The sequence below is a fragment of the Aplidium turbinatum genome, chromosome 8 (genome assembly GCF_918807975.1).
Source record: "Aplidium turbinatum chromosome 8, kaAplTurb1.1, whole genome shotgun sequence".
NCBI lineage: Eukaryota > Metazoa > Chordata > Ascidiacea > Aplousobranchia > Polyclinidae > Aplidium > Aplidium turbinatum.
Window position 1 is genome coordinate 24,518,676 of NC_137479.1, and position 17,615 is coordinate 24,536,290.

Sequence of the window (17,615 nt, forward strand, 5' to 3'; positions counted from 1 at the left end):
TTACTTTAACTTAACGAATATGTAAACTGTGAAGGCTAATGCCACTTCTCACCCTTCTACAGGCGTTTAACGCAAGAATTAATCGATGAAAACTTCGCTGAAGAAAAGAGATGGCTTCGGTGTCGCGATCTTCTGCTTCGTTGCGTTTGTTCAATTTTGTCGCAAACGAAACCTCCACCTGCTTCCGAAAAGCCGCCCCAACCCAACGGTTATCCCACGGGAAAAGGTGACTTGTGATGTTGAACTGGCATATTGCAAATACGCAAAAAGGTTTTGACCACTTTGAGATTTTGGTACCATTACTTACAAAAATGCATACACGTGTTGCGATGGGAAATTTTATTTGGTAACAAATATGAGTCGAGAAAGAATGAAACACAAGTACACAATAAAATTGGCAATAGAAAGAAAACATATGACAAAACAAGCCTATATCAACCGACTGATAAAACTATCTTTTGAGGATCTAGCAGGACGTCGTTTCGGCGCTAGTTGAGAGCAATCTACTACTGTGTTATTAGTAAGGCGCTCAAGGATTTGCTTGAAGGTGATCACGAAGATAAGCTTGCTTGTCTTCCTATCATCTGAATTCGCTTTTGTCCCCACTAACGGGAGTGGTCGATTCTTTCCTTCCAGCGATTTCCTAGTCTTCCTATTCACTTCACCCAAATTTTCAACCACTGGCCGTGAGCTTGATACAACAGAAAATCTCACTTGAGAAATATTTGTGATTACCTTGGACCATGTTTAGTTGTTTACAGTAGTAATACATACAACTCTCAGTTCAGGGTCTCTTCAATTTGGATTTATTTTTCGGCAGAATCGACAGATTTCGACAAATATTTCTCACAATATGAAAAGTTTTGTGAAAAGCCCCTCAAAGAAGCACCAGCTAATCTCTTCCATGGACCTCATCCATCAAGGCTCCATCTTCATGAGGAAGTCAACTATCTTCAAACTATGCTGCTAATGTTCAAGTAAGTTTCTTCATCTTCTTCTTCCAACAGTTTGTGCTTGTTTATACTTTACTGGTTTAGTTCCTTCCTGAACAACTTTGTCACTGTTGCTTCGTACCATTGGAGGAGTGAGCGATCTCTCGATGATCTTGACCAGACCAGAAATAGCAACTAAAGTTAAAGTTTGAAACCTCAAAAACGTGATTTCCTTTCAGATATTATCAAAACCTTTGTAAAGCTCGAGCCGCTCATTCAGCTGAAAGCGATCAGGAAGACTTCACGCATTATCTTACTTCTGTCCTATCGAATATCAGCGGTAAGTAAACAAACTACTATTTCATTTTCAACTTCTGACGTCACTTTGTGGGTGCATGAGTGGAAGCCGAATTGATGCCACACTATGTGAATGATTCTATCAAATTCTATAACTTCTACTGGATGATTGCACCTCACCTTACCATTGGCTTACTTTCTAGTAGTTTCAAAAATGTAGTGATCTATTCCTAGTTAACATGTTCGATGTTCCTTCGAAATCCACTTGTTAGTTTTCCCAGGTGGATACTTTGAAAGCTTCCCGCTATGAACTTGGTCTTCAACCGAAGCGAAAGGGTTGCCAGTTGCACTCTAAATATTTAACGTTGCAGATGTCTTGGAAACCTGTTGTAGAGGAATTCTTGTTGAACCAAAGTCCGATGATTATGCCAACGAAGACGAAGGTACAGCGGCGAGTTCCAAAACGATCCTTTCGGAACCGATACCCGATGCGTTGCTGTGCGTTAGACCATGCGTCGTTGAAAGGTAAGCTTTTTTTACACTTCAAAACTTGTAAACAGATTTGGTGCGGCGGTTTTTTAGAGTTTGTCAAATTTAAATCTCACGGCGCCGTCCCTTGCTGGAAAAGATCCTCCCTTTTGTGAGTCTCTACGCCAGTGGTTCTCCAGCTGTTTTGGTTGCGACATCTTAGAAAAAGTTTGCAGGACTTGCGACGACACACTCAACGATTATAATTTGAATAATTTTCTTGTGCTTGTGTGTCCAGCCTTCGTTTGTCTCGCGGCGATGTGAATGAGATCATAATCTATTGCTACAGTTTCGGAACAATGAGTTTGAATGCACACGTCAGAGGATAAAATAATATCTGTAAGCATTTTATTACCACAATTAAGTTTAGACACTAAACAAAATCATGATGTGAAGCCCTTGGAAAATTGAAACGATGCACCAGGGCTTCGCGAATCACAGTCTGAGAACCTTTTCTCTACACGACCACACGCCACTCAGTCTCATTGCGTTGCAGAACAATATTCTAATAAGCAAAACTGATCTATCATTTGATGCTTTTTAAGATTTTTTTTTTGCGGTTTTCCATCTCAGACTTGTCCTTTGCACGGAGATGTTCAGCGTTTCCGTTTTGGTGATGACAAGTGTTCGGTCTGTCGTCGCTGAAGCGAAAGCAGAAAACCAGCGACGAAGGAGGAAGAAAAAAGGAAAACAACCCAATGATGCAATGGTAAAACTACTTTTGATTAGATTAAGGTTTTTGCCGTAGATATGTACATATCATACTGCACCGGTAAGAAGGTATTTATCGTTGTATTACAAATGCCTTCCTTAATAATGTTTTCGGTGGCAGCTGACTTTGGCGACCTTTTGGTCTTTCGCTGCCATTCTTGTTGTGCGAACTATTTACAACTTATGTTTGTTGTGTTGTAACTTACCACAATTTCTTTTTTTGCCATCAAAAGCAAATAAACTGAACTCAACTTTCAGAAGGTTCATGTGTTTTGTGTATGCTCTGGGTTTTTGACGACGTTTTCGATCAGTTTCGCATTTTTTTTGCTTTTGTATGTTGCAGCCTGACTGGATCAAAGGTTACCAAGACAACGTAGGCAAGCTGCGATCACTCGGTACGCGTTTAACGTCAGCTGTCAATCAACTGAAGCTGGATGCTGATACGATGCTGCTCGATCTCGCCAAGTGCATTGTGGGTAATAAAAAAGCGCCCGGTCAGTCTGACAATCCAAGTGCGCAGTCACAGAAAGACGAGAAACGTCTGGGAACAGGCGATTCATTTTCAGAAACGAAAGACTCATTGAAAAAAACTTCGGAAACGGACGAGAACGAGCAAGTGCAAGAATCAGAACTTTCAAAACTTGACGCAGACACCAAAGCTGAAATAAATCTTTCTGATAGCCAACAAACAGAAAGCGAAGATAAAAAATCGTCACATCTCACTTCATCTGAAACCACCAGCCAAGAACCAATTGAACAAGCGGCTTGTTCTACGAAACTTGCAACGACCGATCAGCAAGATCATGTTGATGTCAATGGAACAACTGAGTCGCTAAAAGAATTAAATATAAAAGAGGTTTGTTGATTCCAATATTTAATGCAGTTTTCATTGTTCGAACCTAGAGTTTGAAATCTCTTCCATCTCAAAGATATTTCTAATATTTGTAGCCAATTGCCAAAGTAACCAACCCGTGCCGTTATAGTTACTTGGTGTGAGTCTATATCGAAATCGACTTGAACCTTTTTCCAGCCATCAAATCAGTCATATTTACCTTAATCTAACATTTTTTGACGTTGAATTAATGTAAAAAAACTGTTTTTGTTGGCTGTATAGGTACCTTAGCTATTATCAACTTCAGTAACGTGCAAAAAACTGCACCTTCAAACAACCTGCAAAAACAGCCTAACAATTTAATAAATATCAGCATGGTACGGACTGTACTCAAGTCACCACAAACCGGTAATTTCTGGAGCCACTGCCGTTTCCAAGCTAATTTTAATTTTCGTGAATCAGGTGCCTAATCCAGCGCGGACGTTCCAAAGCACGTGGGATGACGTCACCACCGAAGCAAAGTTCGATAAAATAATTAAGAGTGCTTCAGAAAGCTTGGCAACGTCATGCAAGCAAATGATGGATGTGATCGATGGCAGGATGAAACATATCAAGGTACAGGCTGTCGACAAAACTGAGCGAAAATTTTTGATAATAAATTTATTGCAGTGTGTCCTCCCACACAGCAAAAGTGACAGATTTTGCTGCCTGGGGTCCTCGCTCGACACTTAGCTGAGATCGGCGTTTTAAAACACCACTTTTCCCTACCCAAGGTGTAATAAATTAGTTTAGGTGTTGTGCGTTGAAATAAATGCAGCTGCACTGGCCAACTTATACTCATACTGTGCACACCTGGTACAAGGAGAACTAACCTTCTTTTACCATATTGGTCGTTTGGCATTTAATAAAGTTGTCTTTATAACATCATAATTTTAGACCTTGGCTACTTTAGCGGTAAGTCACAAAAAGGTAGCCTCAACTATACATTAAACGTAAATAGCGATTTCTTTTTCATTTCTATTCTGTTGCTTTGTTGTTTGTTATGAGATCTTACAATTCGAACAAAAATAAAGTCACTTCTATTTTGGTGAGTGGTGTGGCCGCATGATAAATGCGATTACCAGAAAATCGCACAACGCTTGTTCAATGCCTGGCCTGGCTCTGTTGCTAATTGCTGTTTATCTCAACGAAGGTTACTCCTGCTGATGATGCGACGCACATTGCTGTGCTCGTGCAACCAGGCTTGTTTATATGAAGCTTTCTTTCAAGAGACTAATTTTCTGTCCGATTGCATCACTAGAAACATATACTCTTGAGTTAAATTTCTAATACTTTTGTTTTTAGGAGTTGAAAATATGAAAATGGTGTAACACGTGTCTAAGTGTGCCGCGTGGACGTGTGTAGCAAGACGGACAGCGATCTTTCGTTTGGAGGAAGATTGGATGAGATTTCTTTAAAAGTTGTTTTCTATGCAGTCGTGAAGTCTCAATCATTTTGGTACATTCTGTGATGATTCTCACCGGCCGTAAATCGGATCAAGAATATTTTGAAAAGCATCTATATTGCAGATCAGTCCTTTATAAAATTAATTCAATCGATATTGAAAAGAACTGATTTACCAACTAGGCTAGGACATGATTTGTTGGCAATGTTGTTGTAAGTTATAGTTTCGGGGCGTTACGTTGACGTCAAAGCACAATGGTTAATTTTCTCTTGCGCCGCTGCACCGCGCATCTTTTCACAATGGTCATTGGTCGTCCATTCTTACGCTAGCAATGTGCTTGCGATTGACGGGAAAATCCACCACGTTTAAAAATATTTGAGGCCTGAATCAATTGCTTGTAAAGCAGTGTCTATATCAGGCACTGTTCAAATTTCCTTGGAGTTGTCAGAAGCATTGTGTGGCCCAGACAGCAAAAATCAGTCACTTTTATATTGATTCAACGTCTGCATACGTTGAATCAATGTAATAAAATGACAGATTTTGCTGTCAGGGTGGTATACAGTTCAACGGTATGACTTGTACAGGAAAGGGGAGGAAAAGCGAGAAAACGGCTTCATAAAAATATTTGAACAGTATCACCGATTAATATGTTGGACGTTGGTGCTTCCGTCAAAAGATAAAGAATATTTTATTATCATTGGGGCGTCACTTTTATGAAGATATCCGAAGCAGTTAACTTAAATCGGAATTGCTACAACTGCACATGTAGTTTACTTGACACAATCTCCCTCTCTGGTTTGGTGCTTAATACCCGTAAGAACATCCCAGCTAGTAAACCAGTCCTTTTTTACATTGGTTCCACGTCTGCAGACGTTGAATCTGTGAAAAGAGACCGATTTGAAGGCTGGGATTACAAAATTTACATTCTCACATGAGACATTGTCATCATGAAATATGCTGCTGTCTATTACCGTACTTGCATATGGTTGCTCGTTCTTTCGACAAAGTGATTTTTATTCGGCTTAACAAAGACGAATTTCTGAAACTACCGTACTCATTTTGCGACCTTCAATGTCAATAAGTTGGAAATTGAAGTTTTTCGTCTTGGTTGTCTGTTTTTACATCGCTAAAATAAATACTCGACTTCGTGTCTTTTCGAATGATTTACCGGTAGCCTACTTGTTTTGGAAAAATTATCCATCCCCACAGCTCCGTTTACCAACGTCCGCCTTCGAGAGCCAAGAAACTGCAAGAACACGCAACTAGGGTTCGACTCTTGGAGTGCACAGTTGAGCACTTTGAAACGCAATCAGTATCATACTTCATTCCAAGACGCGCTTCAGAGACAGCTGTGGTACAGTTTTTCATTGCGTTGAGCCGATGCAATAGAAAAAGGGTACTTGCGTTAAAACTATACTGCAGATTGGAAGGCAAACAGCTTAGTAAACAAAAGTAAGCCTGCTGAATATATTTTCAAAGCATTCAACCTAGTAAACTAGTTTTTGCGGACAAACACGTACAAACAAATCCTTTGAGACTTGAAGATCAGAACGTATCTTAGCCTAAGGCTACCTAAGTTTTTCTCATTGGGTAAGAAATGTCGACAATTATCATATTGTTGATTAATAGATTCCATTGTACAGTAAGAGTTATATCAGCAGTTGCACTTTTCGCAATTGCTTTCGTGGCTTGTAATAATTTTTTTTCCACAGCGCGAATTTGTATCTGCGTCTTTTGCGACCCCTAAGCCTTCTCAAGGAAGTCAATTGATCCTTTTTCAACCTGAATGGTTTAGCTTTTTTCACCAACTTATTATCCCACGGAAGCCAAAATCCACCATGTAGTTTCGGATCAACTCTTCTGTTGTTTGGAGGATATAAAGCCGGCACAGCGGAAGCATTGTATTGAATCAATCTAGATAGCAAAAGGTCCACAATCTATAACAAAATATATTTTGTTGGTTGAAATCTAAGCGTCCAAGCATTCCCAATAGGCTACACCGCTACAGGATCAACTATCGTATGCATTTTAGCAAATCACAGGTAAGTACGCAGCTATGTAGGCCTATCATTTCTAGTGCAGTGCAGGCAGTTTTACGTCACAAATTGAATAGACTGTAGGCTACAAGTTATAAAAGTTCCACCAATTTTCCAAATGTCGAGTGCTGATGTCAGTCACTTTCAATTTTGATAAAATTTTAAATCTACCCATAGTTCCGCTACATCAAACCAACAGTAGCTTATGTTAGAGAGCAGTTAATGTACCGGGAGGAGCAATAAAAATTAGCCAGATAATTTGAATACTACAATTAAAACAAGTTTTTCGGTAAGCTACTACATATCAATAAACTATTGTCCGCCCCTATAGTTCACATTGGTTAGCGCGTGACCTCGTGCATGAAGAAGCTTCAAGATCAAACGGCGCTGGTTGGACTCTCGGGGTGTGCGCTTGAGCAATACATTCTAAGGACTGCTCTCCATTCAGCGGCACCTAGTGGATAGAATAATTCTTTGGCAACAAGACTTCAGCAATCGAAAACTTCACTCTGTCAATCTCGGTAACCGGCTCTGCGTCAAAAACCTCTACAAGTATGCGAAATTACCAGCAATGACCTATCAAGGCTTTGTCAGTCCGAGGCTAAAGATTCAAAACCAACCAAACAAACCAACGAGAACTTTACAAAAAGTCAAAAAAATCACGAGGCTTTGGCTCCCTATCCACTGCAATTGTCCAGGTCGAAAAATTTGTCCATAATAGGATGCGGAAACAAAACTATAGAAGACCGACCTCAGGATATTTGTCAGAAACTTCGTTTCGTTCGTAAGGATCTTCTTCAATATTGTACAACTTTACTTTCTTTGCGGCGGTTTGGATACGAATCTGTTTTTCTGTTTCTCGCAATGTCTCATTGTGGCAATAATTGCATTCAGGTGGTCGTACCCAGTCGTCTAACCCTGAGAAATGCATAAGCTTAACTTAGAAAACTTACACAGATTATTGTGATGTTTGGTGAACATTAAAAGTTTTATAAAGTTGGCTATCATTCTTAATTACTGTGGAAGGTCTGGATGCTTTAATTCGGTGTAATGAGATCCAATTGCTTTATGCTGAGTTTGATAAAAATAGCCTAATAATTAACATGCATAGTAGAATACGTTATGTGTTCAAGATTTTTTTTTGCATTTGATGTTTCTTCTTTTGAAAAAGTATTTTTTTCTACTGTATACTATTTTACGAAATCATAGTCTGGTGCGGAATAAACTTACCCAGCTAGAAATTTCACGTGTATTACACGTAGATTCTACGTACCTTGGGTCGTGTATTATACGTTAATTTTCACGTATAATACACGCATATGTGTAGACACTATTTCACGTGCATTACACGTATATTTGGTGGTGGATTTTACGTGTTTTACGCCCGCGTTACACCTAATTTCCTCGTATCTGACACGTAGATTCTACGTACCTTGGGTCGTGTATTATACGTTAATTTTCACGTATAATACACGCATATGTGTAGACACTATTTCACGTGCATTACACGTATATTTGGTGGTGGATTTTACGTGTTTTACGCCCGCGTTACACCTAATTTCCTCGTATCTGACAACACTAATACACGTGTTTTCCACGTATATTTGGTGGTGGATTTTACGTGTTTTACACCCGCATTACACCTAATTTCCTCGTATCTGACACGTAGATTCTACGTACCTTGGGTCGTGTATTATACGTTAATTTTCACGTATAATACACGCATATGTGTAGACACTATTTCACGTGCATTACACGTATATTTGGTGGTGGATTTTACGTGTTTTACGCCCGCATTACACCTAATTTCCTCGTATCTGACACGTAGATTCTAAGTTCCTTGGGTCGTGTATTATACGTTAATTTTCACGTATAAGTGTCGACACTATTTCACGTGTATTACACGTATATTTGGTGGTGGATTTTACGTGTTTTTACACCCACATTCTACCTAATTTCCGCGTACCGTATCTGAAATCAACAATTTAACACATTTGTATTTATTTAACACATTTGTATAACACATATTGTTATAAGAGGCTACTGTCCAATTGTGACCCTTCTAGCACTCATTCGGAGAGTTAACGCTTGTTTTGAACTTTATTTGGAATTAGAGAAGAAAAAGAGCAATAGCAGTGGTGGGAATCGAACCCGCGTCAATGAAAGCCAACCAGCTGACAAAACCCCTAAGCCAACCAGCTGACAAAAAACCCATCACTTAATTTGCTTTCTATCAACTTTTTTTCGCCATTTTTACGTCACTTAAACCGGAGCTTATGATTGGTTGGCGGTTTCATTCTAGTCATTTTTAGTGGCAGAATTTCGACTTGTTAAAGTGGCTACCGTACCAAACCTTAGTAAGTAATTGTTTAATATCAGTAAGCGAGACCACTTAAATTTACACTAAGAACTATCGTTAAAAGATCACATTAATTTGCGACTAAAAAATGTCATGAAGTTTCCTTTTTACATAACGTAATAAAAACGTGTAAAGACACCTACAAAAACACATAATCTAACTTATATCCTAAAAAATGCGGAGGAGTGTGGTTGACACCAATCCACTTGAGTGGAGAATTCTTTTTGTTTATACCGTCCTTGGGAGGTAGTTTTACCTAACACAGATTAAAAATTGCCCAAATGAACGAAAGAACTTCAACACGTTTAATATACGTGGAAAACACGTGTTACTTTTCAACAGATGGAAACGTGCAATACACGTGGAAACAACATATAATCAAAATATAAAAAATTCCGATAAAACATCCTTCTGCTCGGGTAAACATTTTTTCTCTTTTGTATGCCCTCTTCTGGGTGTGATTTTACCTTATATACCTTAAAAATTAGTCAAATAATCATAGGATTTTGAACATGTGTAATATACGTGGAAAACACGTGCTATTTTTGCAAGAGTTATATTCAAAAAATAATCCCTGATAAAACTTCTAGAATCATATTTACACACTAGTCATACTAAATGATAGCTAAAATATGTCTCTAAAAAAATGTTTTTTAAACTAGTGAATTTGTGTTGGTGTACACAAACTCCTTAATAACACCTGAATTCTACCTAAGATACCATACTACCTAAAATCAACCAAAAATCAACGTGTAATATACGTAGCTTTCTAGCTGGGTATAAACTGGCTTGTCACATCAATCCAAATATGCATATATTTTAATTTCATGTCATTCTACATTTGCAATCACCAACCACAGTGTTGCAATTTGTTACGCATTGCAACAATTGTGGAAGAAAGAATCTTTTTCTTTCAATATGTCGTTGACCAGTGGCTGAACAGACAAGACCAGTCTACACCGGTGCAAGGACTATTGAATTAATTTCAGCTTATTTTGCCAGATCAGTGTTTGTTTGTTTGTTTATCTTTATCCTGCATTGCGGGAAAGCGGACTTGAGCGCTATGCATCGATGTACGCCTTCCGACATACACCTGACCCACGCTGCAGCCGACGGCAATGTCAGTTTTCGGTTGTCTACTCTACTTATGACTTAAATTTGGTAGGCTACTACCCATTACTCGAAATCGATCACTAGGTAGAGGCAATTATCGTTAAGTTTCTTGCCCAGAGAAACAACAGCAAGTGCGGTGGCTGGAGTCGAACATGCAGCCTCTCGACTGCGAGCCCAACGCGCTAACCACTCGGCCACGGCTGCCGACGTGCATTCATAACACGCACATGTAGGCTACTGAGATTCATTTAAATGATTTGATAATTAAAGATCTATTGTAAATTGTGCACACAACCAAATCCAACGCAACCTTGATCAGGCTTTCCGGTGAGAAGTTTCCATTTTCCGGAACGGATAGCAGAACGAATTGAAATATCAAATCCGTTTCTCCGTCTCGGGGGGACATGTCTTTTAAAAAGCGGATCTATGTTGTGGAGAATTTCTGTTCTTTTTGATTGCGTGTTTTTTCTAAAATTGCAATAGTTTTCCAAATCATTTTTCATGGATATCTCTGCAATGATGATTTGTTTGTGAAAGCCTAGTCTTCAAATGCTATAGGTTAAGTCTACACATCATTATTATTTTTACAACACACTATTATTAGATTTAAAGCGTAGACTAGCCTACGTTAAAGCAGGCTCTATTTTAGGTTGTTTTTTTTAACAAAAAGTTTTTTACACCTTAATTGCTGTCGAAGCGAAAGAAAACCAAACGAGGTAATATTTTACCGAATAGTTTCCCACTGATCAAAGCCATCCAGTCGTTGTGTTCCATTCATAATTGAACACTTGGCAGCGCTCATGATCGTGGGGAACCAATCAGAAACGTGTATCAGCTGGTGGTTTACAGCGCTGGTGGTTGACAGCTTAAGTGGTTTTCCGTGAATGAATCCCACTCCTTTTATTCCGCCTTCCCACAACGTCCCTTTGTTGCCTCTTAGTGGCCAGTTATTCCCACCTCTTTTTGTTTGACCTCCATTGTCTAATAAATACATTGGGAAAAAACTCTTACTGCGAGCTTGAAGGCTATCAAGCTTATAACTTTTATCTTTGCGTAAAACAGTACTTTTACAAAGTATCAATGACGTCAGTGATTCTATGATGAAAATAAGTCCGGGCTTGGCTAAACCTAAAAACAGAAAAGCATCTCTAAAAAAGATTTTTGGAGTAGTTAGATATCTTTCTCTGAAAACGCCTTCGGAAAAATATCAAGAATAAGACATTTTTATAACATCCAGGGACTCTAAAATGATCTCTGGCCTGGGTTTACAAGATACCTTGACCTGGAGCTACTTTGAAAAATACTGACTCCTGCTTTTTATGTCTTTTTTTTTAAATAAAAACTTTATGTTTACAGAAGACATTTGGCATACCGATTTGTACAGTAGCCTCAGTAGGCCAGAACAACTGTCCTTCTTCCCACATCTATCCAAATTAAAAATTTATAGCTGATGGTGAATTGAAGGAAAAAATAATAGGTGCAAATGGTTACCTGTAGAAAAGATAAATATTGTGTCTTTCCACATTTTAGCTTTCTTCAAGTATTGAGCAAGTCGTTTCAGCATTTTGTCCATCGCCAGAACCATTCCTCCATATATCCGCCTGTTTTCAAGCGAGCCACAAATGGTAAGATACCGGTAGTTATGTTATCTCAGGTAGAATCCCTCCATTCACACTAGTTAACTTATCACATCGGCGTATCACAACATTGCCGAAATTTCCATGCAATCCATCGATTACAATATAACATATTGCTAGCTGTAGAGTGTAGACAGTAAAGATGGCACACAGTTTCAGCTTATTTGTTAATGTAGTAGCCTACGGTATATAAAATATTATAAATAGGCTACATTTCGCATTCAGTCAACATGCAAACAATTCAATATTTGGCAATAAAATAGAAATAATACAGTATATTAAATAATCGAATAATAATATTATTAAGTAAATTATAACAAATGATTAAAGTAACTTGAGTTCTTCTGGTGACTATAGGCTAACACACTTTAATTATTAAATGCCTGGTAAACAGTTTCACTCTGTTTTTACTATTATTAGAAGAAAATACTAAATAGCTATAAAAATATTATATATTATTACCAAAAATTTATTATTATGAATACAATTATTTTTTTGACTGTGTTAGAAATGGAGACCTTCAAGATACCGTATGCTTCATTTTACCAACAAAAAAGTTGCTTGAATGAGTAATTTCTTGCTTGCAACTTATCTGATATATTCGTCGATTTTACATTGATATAACGTCTACAAAGGTTGAATCAATTCAAAAAGGACTAATCTCATAATTGTGTTAAAATTAGCAACGTCTGACCTGCTTTTGTCGTTGATGTGGCGAAAGCGCTTTTGATAGTGTTTTGGAGCTTGCAAGGGACTGTGCACAGATTGCAACGCTAAGTACAGAAACATTGGCTGAAACCGTCAAGTTAACTTTAATTAAAAGAAAAGAACCCCTTTTAAAATTACGATATGGCCATTTTAGCATTGATCGGCTTCAATCTTCTGCTGATTGCTACAGATAACTGCTTTTGTTCTGCTGTGCATGGAAATGCTTGCTTGGTGTTCAGAAAAGAAAACAAAGCAATGGTATGAAATTATTGGTGATCCACACCATGTACACTGTACAGTAGTTAGAGCTATTCTGAGGAGATCTAATGGGTCAAAACAGCTGAATTACCTCTTACCACAATCAACTAGTGATTTAAATCGTGCAATTTGATTGTACATTTTGTTACCTTGTTTTTTCTGTGATTTTTTATTATCCCCTTTGCTTTTTTAAGAAAAAGTTTAGAAGAATACTGGCCCCAGGTGCTGTTTGTAGCACCAGTTTTGGAATCAATAAAGTCAATTCCACAGTATTGCCTTGTTTTTTTCGGTTCGCATTTGTATTTGGTGTAATAATTCTCTGCTCCAGTTAGATAACCTGAAAAAAATAGAAAGAGAGGTAAGTCTACTTTTCTAGAAGCAAAAGTTAACATTCCGAACTACCTGGTAGACCTGATACTATGCATTACAATTTTTAACAAGTAGCGTGCTTAGGAGAGAAATGGTTGGAATGCCTGGGTTGTTGGCTGAACATGAGTTTAAAATCTGCAGATTAGGCTCTTTGTTTTTTGAATAACGTGCTTCAAAAAACATTCAAATAAACTACCCGGATCTACAATTACACTAGGTTAATCTATTTTAGAGTATGCTAGTGATTGATTCGAATGATGCATTTACAGTAGAACATAAAAACGTACAATGCGAGTGAGAAAAATGAACAACATTTTTTCGACTGAGAAAAATGCGAGTGAGAAAAATGAACAACAGTTTCGATAGGTCTAGCTTGGTTTATTAACAAATATTGAAATGTATTAATAGTATTGACCGACAATAAGAAAACTACCGTACCGGTATACTAACTGGAGAGAGGCAGTCTGGTACTCTGGTATTAGCCCAATGAATTGAAGAATTCAAGTCTTTTTAATCATGAATTGCGAGTCACTTACACGAAAAGGCAAAAGTAGAGGATGTATCTGAAAATTGTCATCAATTGGGCCTATGTCGAAATAAGTCTATCGTGGTACACCCAGTTTACCATAAAATGTATGAAATCCTCTGTTCCATGGGAGGTATTCGTTTCTGTAAAATCCAAGATGCCATTTTCCTATCATATGTGTTTTGTATCCACAGTGACGTAGTTGTTCCGGTAAAAGAATGTTGTCCAACGGAAAGCCATAAGGCTGAGTCGCTTTTATCACTCCATGCACCATTCCAGTGTGAATCTATAAAATGAATTAACACGACTAGACTTGAACCCTCCACCGATTCTTACAGCCAGGGCCGTGTTAACCACCTCCCATTACCTGATATCGGCCACTAAGTAGCTGCCCTCTAGTGGGTGAACAAATAGGTTGCACGTAGTAATTTTCCAGCTTTACTCCCTTTTCTGTAACATGATAAAGATTAAAGCTAGAGAAGGCAAGTGAGTATTTATTCATTACACACATCAACGTACATGTATCACAACCTTATAGGTTTATAACGTTGAGATAAAAGTTCTTTTTGAAAATGGTTATTTAGTAAATTCGATTCTTGTTACTCATAAAATACAAATGATTGTAACAGACAATGCAGTTTTGAGGCATAGTTTAAATTTTATAGCTTCTACTGTAATGCTGAATGAAAATATAATTGAGAGAAATAGTTGACACTAAAATACATAAATTACAGTTCAAAATAGTTCATTGACTCATCTAAAAAAAAACAATTGAAAACTACTCTTTAAAGCAAAGACAGAAAGGGGTGTGTTGTGTTAAAAGAAACGGAATTCTAACATCGGTCTAAGAATGTCATGTTTTAAATCTCAAGGTAGCCTTTGGGCATGTCTGGTATGGCGATGTTAATACTGCCCAGTGATTGCGTGGAACCTCAAATAACATAAGTCGTTGATCTTGAGTTAAAAGTCCACCATTCAATTCATTCTGTTATCAACTGATGGATAACTATAATTTATACGAGCAATAACTGAAGATTGAATATTCATTTTAATCTTTTTAGACGCATCCGAGCAGTTATGATTGAGATTTGAAAAAAAAAGGGATTCAACCTGTTATTCTTTTTAAAAGATGCAGCAAATCTGACTTTTTAGTTCTTTGGGATATAGTATTAATAATATACGTTATTGAGCAATTCTGATAATTTTGGTGCCCAAAATTTTACGTCACAACAGGTGGAAGTACCGTAACTACGTAGACTACTTTAGTTAGAGAAAACTTCATTATCAACCTGAGTAACCGGGCTTACGTCATGGTTCAAATTCTTGTTATACAAACTAATGAAAATTAAATTGACAGTTAATACTGTTAACTAAAAAGTTGCTTGACTCCAGGGGCGGAATCAATAAGTTGCATAGGTGGGGGACGATTTTTCAACAAAGCACAATGATATGTAGGTCTAAATTAATCCGACTTGGTAAATATACTATGAATAAAGTTAGTTTTCTGTGGTATTTATAGAGGGGGAACGATGGCTCCAATGCCCCCCTGAATCCGCCACTGCTTAACAGTTAACTCCTTATATTTTACCTGCCAAGCTGTCTAAAAATGGCGTGTACATTTGTGACTCGTGGTGTCGAGCATGATAACCAACATCATTGTACCCGAAGTCATCCGCAAGCACAAAAACCACGTGCGGGCGTTTGGGAGAGTCCGCTTTCAACCGCTTCTTTCTTGCTCCAGAAAAGCTTGTGAGAAGCAGTAGCAAGCATATGCCATTTACAAAGGAAACAAAATTCATCATTTTCGTTTTTTAATTTCCTAACATGAACCGTGTTTTACAATCTTAGCAAACTTCATTTTGTAATAATTTAAAACTATTCTGCAAACAACAAATGACAGTAGAAAAAAAATGTCTCTTTCTCCATTAGTAAAATACATCAATCCTCTTTTCGAGACCTCAAAGTTGGCTAACTAATTCTGCAATCGTTTTGACATAGTCTAAACTCTAAACAGAAGACTACGTACATGTTAAAGTATTCCTAACTATAGTACAACACATTTTACTGCTTTTATTTTTTACTTGGTAATCGTTAATTGCAAGGGCCGCTAAAGTTCGTTGTTGGCACATTTTATATCAACGGCACGCAACCAATCTTATTTTTTGTTATTCATTCAAACTATCACCTTTAACAAATAAGTTCTTAATATATTAAAAGCAGACATACAAAAATAATGAAAAAGTTTGATAAATAGTACCTCAGGAAAAGCAATTAAAAAGCGTTTTGGATTCATGTTGTAAATGTGGCACTGAGCTGTTAATGCGGCGTACCGTAGTAATTTGTACAAACAAGGTAACGTCGTGCTCAATACTGTCTAACGCTTCCCTACGGCGAAAGCCTCAAAACGTCTCCTTTTGAACTCATTTACCTTGTTGTTGCATTATTGTAATGTAATGGTGTCTATTGTGGGCTCAATAACCATAACAGTTTTTGTCTGTTAACTGGCTTACAACTTTTCTTCAAACGATTAGACTTCTGCGGTAGTTCATTGCTTTTATGATATATAGGCTACAGAAAAATACTACTGCTGGGAACCACAGCGCACTGAGTGTGGATTTCACCGTTGACTTCAAAAGCACTCACCAAGTCAACAAAGACTTACTCTTTACGTCACTGCAAACGCTTTGCGGCTTTGCTATGTAAAATTAAACGTTATATTTGCGTATGAAGACGCTAAAACTTTCGTGATAATTTTTTGCATACCTTTTGTTTATGGGGCTGTTCAACTATAACCAGCTGTTCAAATATTCTAATATACGTATATCATGTATCGTCATTTTGCTGGTCTTCTTTACTCTCCTCCTTTGCGATGCCAAATATGATATTTTTGTTTACCTATACTAGCGGATCCACACAGTAAGTGTTGCCCTTTGACTACATCTATTTTATTCATCATCAACAGTAGGCAACATCTTCATTCTTCATGATCAGAGTCTTAAAACGTAGACGTTATCAAACGTCGTCAAAAAAAAAAGATGAGCAAGGGTGAAGTGAACCACCCATAAAATCCTAACAAAACAAGATTCTTTGGTTTAAAAAATGGAAACAGGGGCCATTATAACTTTACTTTCGCTACCTGGAATAAACTTCAAGGTACACACGCTCGTTAGTCTGTGTTCGTAAGTAGTCTGAAGATTTGAAATCACCAAAAGTTTGTTTCAATGCTTTTTACTCCATAATAGCTGCTTTCCTTTTTAAAATTCTGTTTGTGGGTTTTTCAGTAGATTACCAGATTTTGTGGCGCCAGCAGTTCTCAGAGCACTGATTTATTGCATTCTTTATCAACGTTTTTAGCACCAGCCGCTCCAAGTATACACAAAAATACAGGAAATATTACTCAAGCACAGGTTAAAGATCTCTGAACTCTCTTTTTAAGACTTTTTATTTTTGCTGACAAAGCTTATACAGTAAGTTGAAGCGTCAATTGTAACGTGGATGCAAACAATTTTAACGTAAAAAATGTGAGCAAAATTTTCGAAATCTCTAATGCATCTTACTTCGCGGTCAATTAGATAATGGAAAAGGTAACTTGATGATTGCTGATGGCTTAAACGTTTATTCGCAGCCAGCAGACTTGATCTTTATCACATCAATTCAACATCTACAGACGTTAAATTCACGTGAAAAGAACGACTTGCATAGCTGAAAACTTTACACTCAATCCCACGATTTTTGCGTTGGCTTCAAGCGTTGGGATTTTTGCTTACGTGAAACTATGTAAAATGACAATTTTGGTTGACATGCAGTTTTGCTCGGATGATAAATTTGAAAATGTAAAACTTTTTATTTATTTAGGCAACTGACT

At 37.5% G+C, this 17,615-nt stretch overlaps 2 protein-coding genes across 4 annotated transcripts in view; one reads left to right on the forward strand and one right to left on the reverse strand.

The window, feature by feature from the left end:
• The window catches only part of LOC145775195 (N-alpha-acetyltransferase 25, NatB auxiliary subunit-like), a 24,919-nt gene extending 19,023 nt beyond the window's left edge, over positions 1–5,896 (forward strand). For all 3 annotated transcript variants that reach the window (XM_082586435.1, XM_082586436.1, XM_082586437.1), the window contains 8 exons: positions 63–226; positions 821–977; positions 1,172–1,272; positions 1,601–1,754; positions 2,331–2,466; positions 2,812–3,324; positions 3,763–3,915; positions 4,645–5,896. In XM_082586435.1, the coding sequence (XP_082442561.1) occupies positions 63–226; positions 821–977; positions 1,172–1,272; positions 1,601–1,754; positions 2,331–2,466; positions 2,812–3,324; positions 3,763–3,915; positions 4,645–4,659 (1,393 nt within the window). In that variant the 3' untranslated portion in view covers positions 4,660–5,896. The remainder of the gene's footprint in view (positions 1–62; positions 227–820; positions 978–1,171; positions 1,273–1,600; positions 1,755–2,330; positions 2,467–2,811; positions 3,325–3,762; positions 3,916–4,644) is intronic.
• LOC145775196 (arylsulfatase B-like) lies at positions 5,882–15,584 on the reverse strand. The gene is made up of 10 exons (XM_082586438.1): positions 15,339–15,584; positions 14,118–14,200; positions 13,850–14,036; positions 13,005–13,192; positions 12,584–12,681; positions 11,744–11,853; positions 10,981–11,233; positions 10,563–10,720; positions 7,532–7,698; positions 5,882–6,681 (listed from the first exon to the last, which is right to left on the reverse strand). The coding sequence occupies exons 1-10, from the start codon at positions 15,550–15,552 to the stop codon at positions 6,394–6,396; spliced, it is 1,746 nt and encodes a 581-aa protein (XP_082442564.1). The 5' UTR covers positions 15,553–15,584; the 3' UTR covers positions 5,882–6,393.
• Between the last annotated feature and the right edge of the window lie 2,031 nt (positions 15,585–17,615).

Coding starts and splice junctions, on each gene's coding strand:
- LOC145775196 (XM_082586438.1), bottom strand. CDS start 15,552: ATGATGAATTTTGTTTCCTTTGTAAATGGCATATGCTTGCTACTGCTT. Junction 14,201..15,338: donor ATTTTTAGACAGCTTGGCAG/GTAAAATATAAG, acceptor ATCATGTTACAG/AAAAGGGAGTAAAGCTGGAA. Junction 13,193..13,849: donor AGGATTTCATACATTTTATG/GTAAACTGGGTG, acceptor TATTTTTTTCAG/GTTATCTAACTGGAGCAGAG.